Raw genomic sequence first — 20,469 nt, 5'->3', positions numbered from 1 at the left:
AGAGAGAGAGACAGAGAGAAAGGTCTTCCTTTTGCCGTTGGTTCACCTTCCAATGGCCTCCGCGGCTGGTGCACTGCGGCCGGCACACTGCGCTGATCTGATGGCAGGAGCCAGGTACTTATCCTGGTCTCCCATGGGGTGCAGGGCCCAAGCACTTGGGCCATCCTCCACTGCACTCCCTGGCCACAGCAGAGAGCTGGCCTGGAAGAGGGGCAACCAGGACAGAATCCGGCGCCCCGACCGGGACTAGAACCCCGTGTGCCAGCGCCGCAAGGCGGAGGATTAGCCTAGTGAGCCGCGGTGCCGGCCTGGATATATCTTTCTTGAGGATACAATTCAACCCACTACACCCATCAAAGGTGATAATTCTTAGTATCTAAAGTATCTAATATTGCTGGGACAACATAGAAAAATAAAGAAAATCTTTTGGTTCTCTCTCTTAGTGTTCTGAAATTTCTTTGCTTATTTTAAAAGAATGTAGGTGCTGGTATTGCAGTACAGTGGGTTAAACCTCCTGCAACCAATACTAGAATCCCATATAGGAGGGCTTGTTTGAGTCCTGGCTGCTCCACTTCTATTCCAGCTTCCTGATAATGTGCCTGAGAAAGCAACAGCAAATGGCCCAAGTACTTGGGTCTTTGCAACCCATGTGGAAGGCCCAGATGGAGTTCCTGGCTCCTGGCTTTGGCCTAGCCCAGCCCAGGCCATAATGGCTATTTGGGGAATAAACCAGCAGATGAAAGATCTCTCTCTCTCTCTCTTTCTTTTACTCTGCCTTCTGCCTTTCAAACAAATAATTTTTTTTAAAGATTCATTTATTTATTTTTAAATAATTACAGAGAGAGAGGGAGAGACACAGAGAAAGGGATCTACCATCCATTGGTTCACTCCCTAGGTGACCACAATGGCCAGGGCTGGGCCAGGCCAGAGCCAGGAGGTTCTTCCCAGTCTCCCATGTGGGTGCAGGGACCCAAGCACTTGGGCCATCTTCTGCTGCTTTCCCAGACCATTAGCAGGGAGCTGGATATGAAGTGGAGCAGCTGGGACACAAACCGGTGCCTATATGGGATGCTGACATCACAGGTGGCAGCTTTACCTACTACTCCACAGTGCTTTTGCCAATAAAAAAAAAAAAAAAGAAAGAAAGAAAGAATGTAGTGACTGCTTTTTAAAAAAGATTTATTTATTTATTTTAAGGGCAGAGTTACAAAGAGGCAGAGGCAGAGAGAGAGAGTCTTCCATCCATCAGTTCACTCCCCAAATGGCCGCAACAGCCAGAGCTGCCCCGATCCAAAGTCAGGAGCCAGGGGCTTCTTCCAGGTTTCCCATGCAAGTGCAGGGGCCCAAGCACTTGGGCCATCTTCTACTGCTTTCCTAAGCCACAGCAGAGAGCTGGATTGGAAGTGGAGCAGTTGGGACTTGAACTGGTACCCATGTGGGATGCTGGCACTGCAGGCATTGGCTTTACCCGCTAAGCCACAGCATCAGCCCCTAAATAACTTTTTATTCAGGCAGAGTACACATGAAGAAAATTACACACATCATAAGGATGCAGCTTCATCCAGGTCTCCCATGTGGATGCAGGGGCCTAAGGAGTTGGGCCGTTTTACACTGCTTTCATTAGCAAAGAGCTGGACTGGAAGTAGGGCAGCCAGAACTTGAACCAGTGCCCATATGGGATGCTGGTGTTGTAGGTGGTGGCTTTACCCGCTATGTAGCACTGGCCCCACATCTTTTTTTTTTTTCAAGATTTATTTATTTATTTGAAAGGAATTGTTACAGAGAGAGGAGAAGAGACAGAGAGAGAGGGAGAGAGAGAGAGAGAGAGAGAGATTTTCCATCTGCTGATTCACTCCCCAGATGGCCGCAACAGCCAGGGCTGGGCCAGGCTAAAGCCAGGAGTCCAGAGCTTCTTCTGAATCTCCCTCGTAGGTGTAGAACCTAAGCTCTTGGGCCATCCTTTGCTGCTTTCCCAAGCGTATTATTAGGGAGCTGGTTTGGAAGTGGAGCAATCAGGTCTTGAATAGGCACCTATATAGGAAGACAGTGTCGAAGGCAGAAGCTTAACCTGCTACGTCACAATGCCAGGCCCCAAGAGGTATCTTAACCACCACTCCAAATGTCCACCTCTAGTATTCTGACTTCTAACAGCAAATGTTAATTTTGTCTGTTTTTCTACTTCACACACAAGAAAGTATATAAATTTGGTATTGGCTTCTTTTGCTTAATGTTGTATTCATAAGATTCATTCATGTTATTTCACATAGTTGTTATACATTCTTTTTGACCTAGCCATTCCACTTCTAGAAATTTCTTCCATACACACCATGCCATGTGTATGAAATACATGTGAACCAATTTATTCATGGCAGGTATCCAACAACAGAAAGAGAACAGAAATAATAGACATCTAGTTAGTGAGTTGAACAGTGGCTCCAAAGAGACGTTCAAGGCCCAACTCCTGGTACCTGTGCATGTGACCTGATCTGGAAAGTAGGCTCTTTGCAGATGTAACTATAATATTGATATAAGATCATCCTGAACTTAGAGTTTGCCCTTAGTGTTTCAATGACTGGTGTCTTCATAAGAGAAAGGCAAGAGGGAGAGAGGTTTGAGATGATGTATTAAACAAACAGTCACAGAGAAAAGGCCATGGGAAGACAGAAGCAGAGACTGGAGTTAGACTCCCACAAGCCAAAGAATGCCATGGTTTGCAGCAGACACTAGAAGCTAGATCAGAGGCAGAGAACTGACTCAACCTCAGAACTGGTGCCCAGAAGGAAACAACTCCACTGATACTTTGATTTCTGGACTGCCAGCCCCCTGAACTGCTGAGATGTACTGCTTCTGTTGTTTTAAACCACCAAGTTTCTGGTAGTTTGTTGCAGCAGCCTTGGGAAACCAGTTTACCTGCTAGAGATAATCTCTGGAAGATTCACAACAAACTAATAACTGGCTGCTGATAGGAAGAGGCCTAGAGTCTAGCAAACAGGAGTGCAATGGAGACATGTTTCCATTTGCTATTTGGTAACTCTTTTTTTATTTGACAGGTAGAGTTATAGACAGTGAGAGAGAGAGACAGAGAGAAAGGTCTTCTTTCGTTGGTTCACTCCCCAAATGGCTGCTACGGCCAGCGCTGCGCTGATTCGAAGCCAGGAGCCAGGTGCTTCTTCCGGGTCTCCCATACGAGTTCAGGGGCCCAAGCACTTGGGCCATCCTCCACTGCCTTCCCGGGCCACAGCAGAGAGCTGGACTGGAAGAGGAGCAGCCAGGACTAGAACCCGGTGCCCGTATGGGATGCTGGCGCCACAGGCAGAGGATTAACCAAGTGAGCCACGGCACCTGCCTTTGGTAACTCTTGAAATTCGAACCATGCCAGGATACTACCTCTTGAGAAATAAAGCAAAGAAAACAGAAAAAGTTAAAAGAAAAGGGGGCAGATGCTGTGGCCTAGCGGGTTAAAGTCCTGCCCTGCAGTGCCAGCATCCCATATGGGTGCCAGATATAGTGCGAGCTGTTCCTCTTCCCATCCAGCTCTCTGCTACAGCCTGGGAAAGCAGTAGAAGATCGCTCAAGTCCATGGAAGAAGCTCCTGGCTCCTGGCTTCGGATCGGCTCAGCTCTGGCCATTGTGGCCTCTGGGGAGTGAACCATAGGATGGAAGACCCCTCTCTCTGTCTCTACCTGTCTCTGTAACTGTCTTTCAAATAAATTAAATAAATCTTAAAAAAAAAAAAAAAAGAAGCCGGCGCCGTGGCTCAATAGGCTAATCCTCCACCTTGCGGCGCCGGCACACCGGGTTCTAGTCCCGGTTGGGGCGCCGGATTCTGTCCCGGTTGCCCCTCTTCCAGGCCAGCTCTCTGCTATGGCCAGGGAGTGCAGTGGAGGATGGCCCAGGTGCTTGGGCCCTGCACCCCATGGGAGACCAGGAAAAGCACCTGGCTCCTGGCTCCTGCCAGGATCAGCGCGGTGCGCCGGCTGCAGCGGCGGCCATTGGAGGGTGAACCAGCGGCAAAGGAAGACCTTTCTCTCTCTGTCTCTCTCTCTCACTGTCCACTCTGCCTGTCAAAAAAAAAAAAAAAAAAAAAAAAAAAAGAAAAAAGAAAACCAAACCTCCTAATTGATGTATCCCAGGGAAGGAGGTCACTGCTGACCCCAGCAGGTGTCCAAGACTAGCACCATGTGGCCTGTTGTGATTTTCTTCTGCTGTTGTCAGGTCCAGAGCTGCAGCAGCTCCTCTTCCTGCTGATGTGGCTTCCTGTGATTTTATGTCAACAACACATGTCAGTGAGGTCACTCAGCTGGAGAATGGGGGCACTCTTCTGCAGGATCTAATCCAGAGTAGAGCCCCCAGCCATCTGCTTGGCTTCTGTGCACGGGCACGAGTCCCGGCTAGGACAGTGCAGTGACCTCCTGATTTTTCACTGTACATCCATTCTTGTCACCTCCCCAAATCATTCTCATCAAGCAGCCAGCCAGATGATGCCACTCTTTTACTTTGCTACTTCCTCACACCTTCCCATGGCACTTGGGGTAAAGCCAAGCTCCCTGTTCTGCTCTTCAAGGCACAACATCATCTAGCCCATGTCTACCATTCTGATCAACAGATAACTGCTGTGTCGGTCAACTCTTTACTCACTACATTCCAGCCCAGAGCAATACAAACCACCCTGTGGGTAAGAATCACGAGGATATTTCTTGAAAGAAAAAAAAAAATCCAAGTTCCTAGACTCTATCAGTGGAGGCACCTGATGCTGTGTATAGTGTGTGTGTGTGTGTGTGTGTGTTTAATAAACTCCCTGAGGAATTCTTTTTTTTTTTAAAGATTTATTTATTTGAAAGAGTTACACAGAGAGAGAAGGAGAGCTAGAGGTAGAGGTAGAGAAAGAGAGAGAGAGAGAGAGAGAGAGAGAGAAGTCTTCCATCTGCTGGTTCACTCCCCAATTGGCTGCAATGGTCAGCTGCACCGATCCAAAGCCAGGAGCCAGGAGTTTCCTCCGGGTCTCCCACGTGGGTGCTGGGGCTCAAGCACTTGGGCCATCTTCTACTGCTTTCCCAGGCCATAGTGGAGAGCTGGATCAGAAGTGGATCCACTGGGACTCCAACCAGTGCCCATATGGGATGCCGGCACGCAGGTAGCGGCTTTACCTGCTAAGCCACAGCGCCTGCCCCAGGGAATTCTTATTAGCTAGAAGTTCTGACAACGTTGTAAGCTATCCTGGCCTTCCTACCTCTGGGTCCTTGGTGCTTCTTTCTCTTGCCTGGGAAACTGCCAGTTTTGTTTCTTTTGTTTTATTTTTTTAATGGTTGAGTGCTTCTCATAGCTCATGTGGCATCTAAAATGTGACCTCCTGGGAAACACCTTAAAATTCCACCATAATGGCCGGCGCCTCGGCTCACTAGGCTAATCCTCTGCCTGCAGCGCCATCACCCTGGGTTCTAGTCCCAGTCGGGGCACCGGATTCTCTCCCGGTTGCTCCTCTTCCAGTCCAGCTCTCTGCTGTGGCCCAGGAGTGCAGTGGAGGATGGTCCAGGTCCTTGGGCCCTGCACCTGCATGGGAGACCAGGAGGAAGAACCTGGCTCCTGGCTTCGGATCGGGTGCAGCTCTGGCCGTGGCAGCCTTTGGGGGTAAACCAATGGAAGGAAGACCTCTCTCTCTCTCTAACTCTGCCTGTCAAAAAAAAAAAATTTTTCCACCATAGCTTCTCTTTCCCTCTCACCCACCCAGCCAATGCCTATCACAGAACCCTGTTTCATTCTCTTCCTATCACCTGCTATGATGATGTTATTTTTTTAAAAGATTTGTTTATTTGAAAGGCAGAGTTATAGAGAGATAAAAGGAGAGCGAGAGAGCTTGCACCTGCTGGCTTACTCCACAAATGGCTGCAATGGCCAGGACTGAAGCCAGGAGCTTCGTCTGGGTATACCACGTGAGTGCAGGAGCCCAAGGACTTGGGCCATCCTCTGCTGCTTTCCCAGGCACATTAGCAGGGAACTGCATTGGAAGTGCAGCAGCCAGGCTCGAATCAGTGCCTATATGGGATGCCAGTGCTGCAGGCCATGGCTTTACCTGCTGAGCCACAGAGCCAGCCCCATGATGCTATCTTGTTTATCAACTAACCCCACATTAGAAGGTAAGCTCTGTGAAACTAGAGTGCTCCCCCCCACTCATTGGTCCTCGTGTCCACCCCTCCCTTCTGCCTGCATCTCTTTTCCCAGATACATCCAACTACACCAAGTCTTTGTTCAGAGTTCTCAGCAAGACCTTCCCCAATCATTCTGTTCAAAATTACACACTTCGCCTAGGCATTAAGATGTTGTCTAGGACGCCGGCATATCACATTTGAGTGCCAGGGTTCCTGTGTCTGTTCTCGCCTGAGTCCAGCTTCCTGCTAATGCACACCCTAGCAGGCAGCAGGTGATGGCTCAAGTAGTTGAGTCTTTGCCAGCCAAACGGAGACCTGAACTGAGTTCTCAGCTCCAGTTAGTCTCTAGCTGAGTCTTGGCAGGTATTTGGGGAGTGGACCAGTGGATGGGAATTCTGTCTCCCTCCTCTCAAATAAAAATAAATAAATAAGTAGAAAAATAATGAAGATCACACTCTCCCCTTCCCCTGCCCTACTTTACACTTCTTCTCTCACTATCTGACAAATGAGGCTTCTTCAAAAAGTTCAAAGAAAATGAGGATTATAAAAACATCTGCATAGATCTAGAAATAATTTTTTTTAATCTTTTATTTAATGAATATAAATTTCCAAAGTATGACTCATGTGTTTAGAAATAATTTTTGCAAGTATCTATTTATTGTTTATTTGAAAAACAGAATACTGAAAGAGAGAGAAAGTCCTCCTCCCCCTTTCACTCCCTGAATGCCTGCAACTGCTGAGTTTGGAGCAGGCAGAAGCCAGGAACTGGGAACTGAATCCAGGTATCCCATATGGGCGACAGAAAACCCAATTATTTGGGCTATCACCTGCTGCCTCCCCGGAACTGCTGTAGAGGAAGTGAAGTTAGGAGATGGAAGCCAGGTCCTTGCCTGTGGGACATGGGCCTCTTAACCTCTAAAGACCAAACGCCCACTTCAATGAATTTTTATCTTTTAATTTCATTTTCGATAAACTTTTTGAAGTACCTCTCTACTTCCTGTTTTTCCTTGTCCATTAAAGTTTGAGTTCTATGAGAGCCTTTGTGTTCTTCCCGCTTACTGTTGCGTCCCCACGCTTCATGCCTGGCCCTGGCCGGTAATCCATGCTCAGTAAGTATTTAGCGCGTGTTGACTTAATACACTGTAGCTATCCAAGTCAGTAAATAGGTTTTGGTTTTGGTGTCCTAGGACTCCCTTCACATTTTGATCTTTCTGCATGCTGTCATCCACTCCAAAGTACTCGACTGATAACAGCTGTCATCTTCGAGAAGTCATTTTCTGTAATGCGCCCATGGTAACAAACGTGTGTGAACACCTAATTTAGGCTTACGTAGTTCTTTTTTTTTTTTTTTAATTAATTTATTCGAAAGGCAGAGTGACAGAGAGCAAGAAAGAGATCTTCCATCTGCTGAGTCACTCAAACAGCCAGAGTTGGGCCAGGCTGAAGCCAGGCGTCAGGAACTCCATCCTGGTCTCCCAGGTGGGTGGCAGGGGCCCAGGTACTTGGACCATCTGCTGCTGCGTTCCAAGGCACGGTAGCCGGGAGCTGGATTGGAAGCTGGAGTAGCTGTGTAGGGAGCAGCGGCTCAATTCACTGAGCCACAAAGCCAGCCCCACACATACAGGTGCTAAGGTGCGATAACACCTTAGGATCTTAGGTGTTCTTCTTATTATTTTTTCCTGATGAGGAAATTAGGACCCAGAGAGATTACTAATTTGTTCACGACCACCCACGTGGGCCAGGGCACAGGCTGTGTCTGACTATTGCATTCTATTTAGAGGACTCCTGTTAAACTCCTTCAGTTTTCCTTCTTTTGGGTCGTTTGTTTTGGTTACATCAGCAGTAGAAAGCCCTTAACACTCAAAGTCAAACCCTGTCAAAGGCCAAGGGCTCGACTCCCCTAGTCAAGGACTAGGTATTTTGCATTTGAATCCCAGAAGGCGGGAAGCCGCAGGCAGGTGTCGGGAGGGGCGGGGAGGAGACGCAGGCGCCGCCAACCAATCAGAGCGCGCGGAGGTCTCCCTTCCCCCGCCGCGGTCCCCGCGCCAAAATTCCAAACTGGACTGCGCACCACTGCCAACTGTCTCCCTCCGCCGAGTCCCACGCGTCGGAACTATATAAGGACAAAAAGCGAGCGTCGTCGCTCCGCTATCCGCTCAAGGCCTCGACCCGGTCGCCTCGACTCCGGTACGCTCTCCTGAGCTGTGGAGCTGAGGGAGTTCCGAGCCCTCGGCTTCAGGGTGGGGAGGGAGTGGGCGGGACAGGCGGCGGAGGGATCCCGGGCGCGCGCCCTGCGGCCGCTGGCGCGGAGCTTGTGGCGCCAGAATTCGGAGCGCGGAAGAGCCCGAGCTGCTGCCGCCCTGGGCGCGAGCTCTGTCCCCGCCGTGGGCGCCCGAACGAACGTCGCGAGAAGATGGTGGTCCTCCGCAGCAGCCTGGAGCTGCACGGCCACTCCGCTACTTCGGCCACGGACTCCCTGGACCTGTCCAACGAGTTCCTCAGCCTGGAGCAGCTCGGCCGGAGGCGGCTGCGCTCGGCCGGCGCGGCGGCGAAATCTGCCGTCACCGCGGCCGCCGCGGGCGTGAGTACCGGGCCTGGGGCCGAGCGGGTGGGGACTGCTCGCGGCCCGGCGCCTGCAGCGGCCCCGGGGGTGGGCGGCGCAGCTCGGGGTGGCGGTTGGTTGGGGGGAGGGGAGTGTGGTGCAGGACTAGGAAAATGGAAGGCTTCTCGAGGTCGGAGCCGCCCCGCTGTGGGTCGGGGCGAAGAGTCGGGGTCGGCCCGGAGAGGGGTGAGAGCGGTTGGTTAGCACCTACTTTGACGCAGGAGGAAGCCGAAGCCCGCCCGAGCTGAAGTGCAGTGTGGGGCCGAGCCGGGGATGTTGGGGCTGCCCTCCCCACCCCCATCTCCCCGACCCAGCGCCCCGGCTGCTGTCCGAGGGCCGCACCAACCAGATCGGCGCCGCACGTGTTTCCCGGCTGCCTGCCTGCCTGCCTGCCTGCCGGACGCGTGACTAACGGGTTAGGGACGACGCGGGTAGAGGTTGTCATGATCAGGTTTCTCGACCTCCATTTCCGATCTGGTGGGGTTCGGTAGGGAGGACTCCGGGGGTCAGACCAGGATTAAGCCCCCGATGCGTAGTTCACTGGTCGTGTGTTTGACAGATGAAGCGACTCAGAACCGGTCATGGGCAGATCTAAAATTGGAACTTCGCCTCTCAGCCTCGCAAAGCTTTCTCTTTCTGTTACATCTCGCTGCAGTTCTAAGCAGTGGCTGTGGGGGAAGTTTGCACGGAGGTGGCAAAGTGCTTCTCCTCCTGGGTCTGCAGTACAGATAAGGTTTTGGATGGGCAGAGTCCAGGCTGACGCCGTCTCCCATTCACCTCTCCGCCCCAGCTGCAGGTGGAGGGAACAGCATTCACAAGAGGTTGGAGAAGATGAGAAGGCCGCACTAGTAAGGTTGAGGCAGGTAGTTGGAATGCAGATAGGCATGGGAGAGAGGATTGGGCACGTGGAAGTCAGCCTGAGAGTGTGTGATGGGAATGACAAAGCATGGTCCTTTGTAGCTCAGTCTCTTAGGAAGGTCTTTATTAAGATCTTGAATGAAGATGACTCTGTGAAATTAGTGGTCAGTATCTTTTGTGGATGCCCCATAGTGGTGGCTCCTCTCACAAGGGGAATTCCAGTTTCTGAAGTTGTGATCTGAACTGAAAAGGCAGATTATTTCCTGACTTTCAGAATTTATTTCTCCGTCACATTGTGGGAATTGGCAGAGTTCTGGGGAGGCCAAGCACCTACGAACTGAATTCAGGTCACTTGAGTAGTAACCTGTGTTCAGAAAAGTAGTTCAGTCGTTATTGAATGTTATGTGCAGAAGGATGCTGGATCTTGTGACTCTAATGATGTATTGAAAAGTGTTTAAGTACATATACTGTTTAAGACAACGTTAGTTTTGAATCCAAGGTTATCAGTGTGAGCAGTAGGTTTCTTTCTTTAATTTTTTTTTTTTTTTTGAAAGGCAGAGTTGGCTCCAGCACTGTGGTAGAGAAGGTTAAGCCTCCACCCTCCACCCGCAGTGCCAGCATTCCATTGGGTAATGGGTTTGAGTCCTGGCTGTTCCACTTCGGATCCAAATCCCTGCTGATGGCCCTGGGAAAGCAGGGCCCCTGCTACCCACATGGGAGACCTGGATGGAGTTCCAGGCTCCTGGCTTGGCCTGGTCCAGACTTGGGTGCTGCCATTTGGGGAGTGAACCAGTGGATGGAAGATCTCACTCTCTCTCTCTCTCTAAACTCTTCTTTTTTTAAGCAGAGATAAAGAGAGAGAAAGTGTCCTTTTTGGGTGGTGGCATGATGCTGGCTCTGATCAGCAAGTTTCTACACTTCTCAAAAGGGGTGAAATCCCACATGGCTAGTGAGGATTAGTGGTCATGAAGGTAAGGATGTTAACTGAACAGAGTTACAGAAAGAGAAGTACCTTTACTCCCTTCCCTTCATATCTATAATGACATACTTTTCTAATTATTTACAAAATTCACTCTAAGGGCAGGTCTTGTACAGTTGGGCTTGAACTAGTGGATGGAAGATGTGGCTCTGTCTCTCTTCCTGTAACTGTAACACTGCTGGGGGGCGGGTATTGATAAGTAAGCAGGATGCAGGCTGATATACAAGGCCTAGGATTGAGTCATGCCTCTCTTTCCATTCCTGCTGGAGGTAGCTGAGGATGATGGTTCAAGTACTTGTCTCTGCCACTCATGCAGGAGACCCAGGTGGAGTTTCTGGCTTTGACCTGGCCCAGTCCTGGTTGTTGTACCATTTGGGGAGTGAACCAGTGAATGGAAAATCTTTGTCTCTCTGCCTTTCAGATAATTAAACCAAAGGCAAACAAAACTGTTTCATCCACTGGTCTAGCTTCATCCTGGAAACCAGAGCATCTGTACTTGCTCTGCCTCTTTGGGAGTACTTTTTCCCCTGGATATCCTTTACCTCCTTTCACTTTTCAAACTAAAAAATTCGGACTCAGTGCTTAATGTGTTACAAGAATTGTACAAATAATAACCTTATGAGGTGGGTATGATTATCTTTCTCTCTCTCTCTCTCTCTCTCTCTTTTTTTTTTTTTTTGCATTTGAGAAAGCTGAGCTATAGAAGCTTAAACAATTTGCCCAAATATACCTTGGAGGAAAACTGTTGATTCAGATTTAGGAGTCTGTCTCTTTCAGGTTTTACTAAAATTTCACCATTCAATGATGCTTACCCTAAGTAACCCTATTTATTTATTTATTTATTTGAGAGGCAGAGTTACAGAGAGGGAGAGAGAGCGCGCACGCTTCTATCTGCTGGTTCACTCCCCAAATGGCCATAACAGCCAGAGCTGAGCGGGTCTGAAGCCAGGAACTTATTCTGGGTCTCCCATGCGGATGCAGGGGCCCAAACACCTGGGCCATCTTCTGCTGCTTTCCCAGGCCATTAGCAGGGAGCTGGATCGGAAGAGGAGCAGCCAGGACTCAAACTGGTGCCCATACGGGATGCCAGTGCTGCAGGTAAAGGCTTAACCTACTATGCCACAGTGCCAACCCTTTAAATACCCTATTTAAAATAACAGATGCTTTTCCTTGTCACTCCCCTTTATTCTGCTTTCTCTTCACACTTTGCACCTTCTTCTGTACTCTATAATTTTCTAATTTTAAATTATTTTCACTTTTATTTGAAAGGCAGAGAGAAAGAGGTCTTTATCTACTCATTTACTCTCCAAATGCACACAACAGGCAGAGCTAGGCCAGGATGAATTCAGGAACCCAGAACTCCATCCAGGTCTTCCCCTGGGTAACCGGATTTTTAATAATTTTATGTTTTCCCAAATGAGGATGTTAACTCCATGGAACTTGGATTTTGACTTTCTTAGTGTGTTTACAGCACCTAAGATATAATAGATGCATATTTGTTGTTGTTGTCATTGCTCTAAAAGAATTTAGACTGACACTGGAGAGTAAACAGAGCAATATACAGAGATTATTTACTGTTAATGCCATGTTAGTGATATATGGTAATTGAGCAATTAGAATGTAGGGTGGAAAGGGTTTTTTTTCCCCCAGACTAAGGTTTACAGCAAAGATTATACAAAGTACTTGTTCTAACTTTTAACTTTTTTGTTTGTTTAAAAGAGAGGCAGACACAGATCTTCCATCAGTAGTTCACTCCCCAGATGCTAACAGCTGGAACTGGGCCAGGTGGGAGCCAGGAACTTACTCCATCTCCCATGTGCATGACAGGTGCCCAACTGTCTGAGCCATCACCTGCTGCTGCCTCTTGCATTAGCAGGAAACTGGAATTGAAAAATGAGCCAGGATTTGAACCCAAGCACTCTTGATACGAGATGGGAGCATCCCAGGCCGTGTGGCAAAAATCTCTACCCCCTACTCCTTCCTCCCTTTTAGAAATCGAGGCATTATGTAACCAGATTACAGTCGAGGCTTACTTGGTGAGCATAGAACTGGATTAAAAGAAATGGATAGTCTTGAGGGGTAGTATAGTCACACTGACAAAAGCCCAGCCATACCAAAAATGAAGCTTTTGTAATTAGGATATTTCCTAATTTGGGGAATGCACATTCAGTGCATTTGACTGGGTTGCATTTTAGAACTTTTTTTTTTTTTTTTAGATTTATTTATTTACTTGAATAGATAGAGATCTTCCATCTGCTGGTTCACTCCCCACATTGGCCGCAATAGCCAGGGCTGGCCAGGCCAAAGCCAGGAGCCAAGAACTCCATCTGAGTCTCCTGAGTAGGTAGCATTTAGGCCATTCTCTGCTACTTTCCCAGGCCCATTAGCAGGGAGCCAGACTGGAAGTGAATCAGCTGGCACTTAAACCTGTGGTTATATGGCATGCAGGCTTTGCAAGCATCAGCTTAAAGTGCTGTGCCACAACTCCAGCTCTCAAATTTTTATTTTCTTCCCACCAACCATATGAATTTGGTTGCCTTTTCTGTAGTTTCTTTTTCTTCCAGAGTCAAACTACCCGTTGTCTCTCTGTACTTTCACAAACTCTTTTCTGTAAATTTAGGGTTTTCTTATGTTAAAGTGTCACATAAGACATACAGTAGGATTTTTTTGTTTGATATGATGGCTGTATGAGAGTTTGGGGTTGTGTTTACTTGCATTTCTATACTTCAGTCTGTTGTTAGGTAAAGTAAAACATGCTGCAGTACATAGAAGGTAGCATTTTCTAAGACTGATTTTAAAAGTCTAGAAAGACTCCAAATTTATTTATTTATTAATTTTTTTTTTTTTGACAGGCAGAGTGGACAGTGAGAGAGAGACAGAGAGAAAGGTCTTCCTTTTCCGTTGGTTCACCCCACAATGGCCGCTGTGGCCGGGGTACTGTGCTGATCCAAAGCCAGGAGCCAGGTGCTTCTCCTGGTCTCCCGTGGGGTGCAGGGCCCAAAAGACTCCAAATTTGATACTGATGTGCATAGCGTGAGTTTTTTTTTTGTTTTTTGTTTGTTTGTTTGTTTTTTTAACTTGAAGCATAACACAACACAAAACTGAAAAAACATACAGCTAAATGAAGTCTAACAAAATTTGGTTGGGAGAATTTGACATACAGCAGTGATTGGTGCTCCCTGGAATTGGGTGGCATGGCAGTTCTACATTCAGATATGAGCCAGAAAAGGCCCTTGATTTGTAGGTTTAGAAGTTGAAACTATTTAAGGAATGCTAAGGAGCTAGAATAGGGAGACAGTGTGTAGAATGAATTATAGTCAGTAAACTTAAAGCTTTGAATACCAGTTATAAGTTCATAGTAGTCATAGCTACCAACTGAATTGCAGTTGCTTTGTGCCAGGCACAGTATCTAGTAGACACACACACACATTTGCCCTGTAAAGTAATTACTATTATTTTCATTACAGATACAGAAACTAAGGCACAGAGACCAATTTAACTTGCACAAGATTATACAGCTCTGTAATGTGCCAAGAATAGGTGGGTTCTTAATACATTAATATTACAATAGATTTAAACAGAAAACTAGGGTTTAAATTAATGTGATAACAGTAGGAATGGAGGGACAAATACCTCTAAGGGTTATGAAATTGTTTGTAGCTAAAAAGATGAGTACATCATTGGGAATATTATGCCACAGTTTGATAAGAGGTTAGGACTACATATCCTTGAGGATAAATAGGAAACAGTAAAATACATAAATAAAGTTCTAATGCAATGACTTGTTTTTAAAACATTTATTCAAGAGACAGGGAACTCCTATCCTCTGGTTCAGCCCTCACTCCCTGTCGCTCCCCCTCTTCGTGGAGGAACGACACAGGACCCTGCGCTGTTCTTTCGTCTGCTCGGCCCTCCCCGGGTTTGCTGCTGGTTCTTCCCGGGTTGGCTACCGTCCCTTCCACCTCCGTGGAAGGGCGGTTCCCCCTGCCACTTTCCCCACTTCCGCGGGGGAGCGGCACACCGCCGGCCGGCTCTCTCGGGGGCTGCTCACATGTTATTCGGATAGATGTTCCCCTTAGATGTTCCTGGTGCATGTTGTCTCTCTCCTCCTTTATAGTCCTCTTCCACCAATCCCAACTCTGCTACCCACACGCCAAGTACGCTGCTCTCCTCCAATCAGGAGCAGGTCCTACAGTTTATTGGTTGAACTGGAGGCAGCTGTGTAGAAGCTGTTTCTCCCTTCTCAGCGCCATATTGTGGGAGAGCAGATGTATAGAATAAGTCTTAATTCCAGTAACTTCGTCTAGTCCGGGTTGCTCCCCACAACTCCCCACAGCCCCTGACCCCCAAAGGCCTGCAGTGGTCCCAGGTGAAGGAGCCAAAGCTGGCAAGTTAATCTTGGTCACCCACATGGGTGACAGGGACTCAGGTGCTAGAGCTACCTCTCAAAATACATTATCAACTGGAAGCTAGAATTGAGAGTGGAGCTAGGACTTGAAGAACCCATGCACACTGGTATGGGATACAGATGCCCCAACTGACATCTCAACTGGTAGGCCAAATACCTTCCCCATTTGCTGTGTTTTAAATGTGAGAAATGGTTGAATCATGTAAACAGTGGAGTCAGAGTATTTAAAGAAGGGAGTGGTCAGTTCCATAGAAGTCAGATAGCAACGAGACTGTTACATTTAGCTACATTAGATTGGAAGGTAGTTGTGAATCTGCCGTTGTGGCACTGTGGGTAAAGCTGCAGCTGCTGCCTATGATGCCAACATCCCATATGGTCCCCAGTTCATGTCCTTTCTGCTCCACTTCTGAGCCAGCTCCCTGCTGATGGTCCAAGTGTGCACATGTGTACCCACAGACCTGGATGAATCTCCTGGCTTCAGCCTGGCCCAGCCCTGGCTGTTGTGGCTATCTGGGGAGTGAAACAGAGGGTGGAGATCAATCTCTTCCTCTGTAACCCTGACTGTCAAATAAATAAATCTTTAAGAAAAAAAAAATAGAGCTGTGGAGGCAGAAACGAAATTGCTGGAGTTTGTGGAATATATCAGTGATGAGAAATTGACTAGTGTTGTCTTTGATACGGAGCTAAGAACACAGCTACAATTGGTATAATACATGTAGCATTGTGCATTGGGATATATAGCTGTTTAGGCTTTCAGTAAGCACTGTATAAGTCATTATTAGAACTGTGATTTTTAAAGTCCTTGTTTGTTGAAGTGTATTTGAATTGACTCAACCAACTGACCACACGTACATGCTTTTTTGTTAGAAATATAAAATTTGGTCATGCAATTTGTGTTTAAGGAAAATTTTTTGTTCTATTTTTGCCTGCTCCCTGTACTAACTTACTGATTCTGTAAGATCATAACAGAAATTAGTAAGGTATATATTTTATACTCTTAAAACTTCACTTTTGAACAACTATCAGGGACAGGTGTTTGTCCTAGCTGTTAAGACATCTGCATCACATTTTTGAGTACTTGGTCTTGAATTCCAGCTCTAGCTTTTAATTCCTGCTTCCTGCCAGTGCAGAATCTGGGATGCAGCAGTTGATGATGGCTCAAGCAGTTGATTTCCTGCTGTACCCACTTGGCAGATCTGGATTGAGTTCCTGCTTCCTGGCTCAAGGCTTCTGCCTGGCCTAATCTGGCCCAACCCAGGCTCAGCTTTTGTGGACATTGGAGCTCATGGGAGCTCCCTCTGTCTCTCTCTGCCTTTAAAATGATTAACAAAAAAAACAAAAACAATCAATGCCATCTGTAAATAGATCTTAGCCCCCCCCTCCCCCCCTCAAAAAATCTCCAGGGGCTGGCCCTTTGGTGTAGTGGGTTAAAGCACCACCTGCAGTGCCGGCATCCAATATAGGCACTGGTTAAGACCCAGCTGCTCCACTTCTGATCCAGCTCTCTACTATGGCCTGGGAAAGCAGTAGAAGATGGCGCAAGACTTTGGGCCCCTGCACCTGTGTGGAAGACCTGGAAGAAGCTCCTGGCTCCGGATCAGCACAGCTCCAGCTGTTGTGGCCAATTGGGGAGGGAACCAGCAGATAGAAGACTCTCTCTGACTCTCCTCTCTGTGTAACTCTATGACTTTCAAATAAATAAAAAAATCTTTTAAAAATTTTTAAAAAACAAAAAATAAATCTCCAAGTGTAGTTTCATATTGTTTATTTTATCTTTATTTTCTACTTGGATTTTTTTTGTGGTGATAATGTGAAAATTTTAAGAATAGAAAGTGAAAGCTCCATCTCTGTTATCCACAGTTAATTACTTTTTTTTTTTTTTTTGACAGGCAGAGTGGACAGTGAGAGAGAGATAGAGAAAGGTCTTCCTTTTACCGTTGGTTCACCCTCCAATGGCCGGTGCGCTGTGGCCGGCGCGTGGTACTGATCTGAAGCCAGGAGCCAAGTGCTTCTCCTGGTCTCCCATGCAGGTGCAGGGCCCAAGGACTTGGGCCATCCTCCACTGCACTCCCGGGCCACAGCAGAGAGCTGGACTGGAAGAGGGGCAATCGGGACAGAATCCGGTGCCCCGACCGGGACTAGAACCCGGTGTGCTGGTGCCGCTAGGCGGAGGATTAGCCTATTGAGCCGCAGCGCCGGCCCCACTGTTAATTACTATTAACAGTTGGTGCTTACTTTATCTTGAGAATTAGTTTGGTTAGCCAATTTAAAATATGGTGTTGATTTAGTAACTGCTAGTTTTTCTTAGGAAATCAGATGTACATAAGATGATCCATCTAGAGGTATTTATAACACCAAAAACATGTAGAAGATAGCCTCAATGTAGTACTTTATGCAATTAAATAGATTTGTATAGTGACTGAAATAGTGTTCTCTTAGAATGATTTTTAGAATAATAAATGGCGTACAAAAATACATTATTAGAAGAAAGGTATAAGACATATAGTATTATTTCAGTTTAAAAAATACAGGATGAGGGATGCAAAAATTTGGCCCAGCATTTAAGATGCCTGCATGTGGATTGACTTCCACCTGCATTTCTGATTCAGCTTGTTGCTAAAGGACACTTTGGGAGGCAGCAGGCTCCAGTTGTTGGGTCTTTGCCACCTATGTGAGAGACACAGATTGATTTTTAGGTTCTTGGCTTCAACCTGGTATAGCTCTGGCTATTGTAGACTTTTGGGGGAGGTGCACCAGTGATGGAAGATCCGTCTGTTTCGCTGTGTTTCTCTTCCTTTCATGTTCAAAACAAAACAAAACAAAACAAATAGGAATATGCATCGGGAAGAAATGATTATCTGTGAATATAAGGGAGACATTTTCATCTTGGTGTATTTCTTTGTTTTTCCAGTTATAATGGGTGGATATTGCTTTTATAAGAAATTTTTTTTTTTTTTGACAGGCAGAGTGGACAGTGTGAGAGAGAGGCAGAGAGAAAGGTCTTCCTTTGCCGTTGGTTCACCCTCCAATGGCCACCGCGGCCGGCGTGCTGCGGCCGGCGCACCGCGCTGATCCGATGGCAGGAGCCAGGAGCCAGGTGCTTTTCCTGGTCTCCCATGGGGTGCAGGGCCCAAGCACCTGGGCCATCCTCCACTGCACTCCCTGGCCACAGCAGAGAGCTGGCCTGGAAGGGGGGCAACCGGGACAGAATCCGGCGCCCCGACCGGGACTAGAACCCGGTGTGCCGGCGCCGCTAGGCGGAGGATTAGCCTAGTGAGCCGCGGCGCCGGCCTATAAGAAGTTTTTTTGAAAGTAACTGCTACTTTCAGATTTCTCATTGTGCACCTTTATGGAGGGGACCTGCAAAAAACCTGTGTTGTTTTTTTCCTACACACTGTTGAGGAGAGCCTTCTTGCTCCCTAGATTGTTTTCTAAGTTATAGGATTCTTTTTGTTTCACCTGTATTATTACCTTGGAGGGGGGGAAAGTCTTTTATATTAACTCCAGGAGTCTTTTATTCTCTTTTTAAATAGTAGCAAAATATCTGTAACATATAGATAATAAATTATATTTTAACCATTTTTAAATTTCCAATTTTGTAACATTAACTGCATTCACATTTTTCTGCAACTATCACCACTATCTGTCTCAAAACTTGTATCTTCAAACAAACTGCATCCATTAAACAGTAATTCCCTATCCCCACCCTTCCACTGTTCCAGGCTGTGTCTCTGAATTTGACTACTCTAGGAATTTTATAAGAAAAGGAATCATTTGACATATATTCCTTTATGGTTTACTTATTTTACTTAGCATAATGTCTTCGAAGTTCATCCATGTTGTAGCATGTTATACTTTTTTTTTTTAAGGAAGGTATTCCATTGTATGCATCCCACTTTAGACATTCATTTTTTTGGAGATAGTTGAATTTCTTCTATTTCTGTAATGTTATGTATAATGTTGTGAGTGTGGTTATACAAATATCTGTTAAGAATCCCTGCTTTTGCTTCTGTGTGTGTATGTATCCAGAAGTGGAATTGTTGGATAATATAATATTTCTGTTCTAATGTTTTAAAGAATCATCTTACCATTTTACAGTCCCACCAGTAGTGTGAAAGAATTACAGTTTCTCTACAGCCCTCCCTAATACTTGTAAATAGCCATGCTAAGGATGTGAGGTACTTTCTCACTTTGATTTGATTTACATTTAGTGAATGACTTATTGATTATTGAACATCTTTCCATGTGTTTATTAGTCATTTGTATATCATTTTTAAAGAAGCATCTCATTTGCTAATTTTTAATTGGTGGCTTTCATGATTTATTTATTTATATATTCTTTATATAGACAATTTATTAGAAATAGGATTTGTAAATATTTTCTTCCATTCTATATTTGTTACCTTTTCACTCTATTGATAGGTCCTTTGATATATGTTTTTTTTTTTTTTTTTTTTTTTTTTTTTGACAGGCAGAGTGGACAGTGAGAGAGAGAGACAGAGAGAAAGGTCTTCCTTTTTGCCGTTGGTTCACCCTCCAATGGCCGCCGCGGCCGGCGCGCTGCGGCCGGCGCACCGCGCTGATCCGATGGCAGGAGCCAGGAGCCAGGTGCTTTTCCTGGTCTCCCATGGGGTGCAGGGCCCAAGCACCTGGGCCATCCTCCACTGCACTCCCTGGCCACAGCAGAGGGCTGGCCTGGAAGAGGGGCAACCGGGACAGAATCCGGCGCCCCGACCGGGACTAGTACCTGGTGTGCCGGCGCCGCTAGGCGGAGGATTAGCCTAGTGAGCTGCAGCGCCGGCCCTGATATATGTTTTTAATTTTTATGAACTCTAACCTAAGTTTCATTTTGTTACTACTTTTGGTGTCATTGCCAAATCCATAGACTGACAATTTCTGCCTTTGTTTTCTTCTAACAATTTCTAACTTAGGGCAGAAAGACATTTGACACAGAGCTGGATTGGAAGCAGAGCAGCCAGGACACAAACCGGTGCCCATATGGGATGCTGGCATCAGCAGCAGCAGCTTAACTTGCTATGACACAACACCAATCCCTCTTGTACAGTTTTAAGTCACTGTCAGGGTTTTCTTCTCATTGGTTTAAATATTTTGAAAAATGTAATTTCTCTTTTGATGTTGGCTTTAAAAAAATTAAAACTATTGCATAAAACTTACATGTATCCCCCTGTAATCTAAAAACCGTGGTCATTTGATACATCATGAAATGTTAAAGAATGATACATAACAAACATGCTTTAAGCTATTTAAAATAACAGAGGGGCCAGCTTTGTGGTTTAGTAGGTTAAGCCCTCTGCCTTTGGCGCTGGCATCTCATATAGGTGCTGGTTCGTGTCCCGGCTGTTCCTCTTCCCATTCAACTTTCTGCCTATGGCATAGAAAAGCAGTAGAAGATGCCTCAAGTGCTTGGGCCCTTGTACCTGAGTAGGAGACCCAGAGGAAGCTCCTGGCTCCTGGC

General features: G+C 46.6%; 1 protein-coding gene across 8 annotated transcripts in view; it reads left to right on the top strand.

Moving 5' to 3' along the window:
* ATAD2 (ATPase family AAA domain containing 2) overlaps positions 1–20,469 on the top strand; it is a 93,410-nt gene that overhangs the window by 9,435 nt on the left and 63,506 nt on the right. Inside the window, exon 1 of one of the 8 annotated variants that reach the window (XM_002710761.6) lies at positions 8,114–8,727. The exons of 5 other annotated variants lie outside the window; for them this stretch is intronic. In XM_002710761.6, coding sequence (XP_002710807.2) covers positions 8,560–8,727 — 168 coding nt within the window. In that variant the 5' untranslated portion in view covers positions 8,114–8,559. Of the gene's footprint in view, positions 1–8,113; positions 8,728–8,841; positions 8,935–20,469 lie in introns of those variants that run through there. 2 more of the 8 variants (XM_070075457.2, XM_070075453.2) reach the window with 2 other exon arrangements.

The sequence above is a fragment of the Oryctolagus cuniculus genome, chromosome 6 (genome assembly GCF_051225735.1).
Source record: "Oryctolagus cuniculus isolate XC-2025 breed Fujian yellow rabbit chromosome 6, ASM5122573v1, whole genome shotgun sequence".
Classification (NCBI taxonomy): domain Eukaryota; kingdom Metazoa; phylum Chordata; class Mammalia; order Lagomorpha; family Leporidae; genus Oryctolagus; species Oryctolagus cuniculus.
This window is presented reverse-complemented; position numbering and strand designations above follow the sequence as displayed.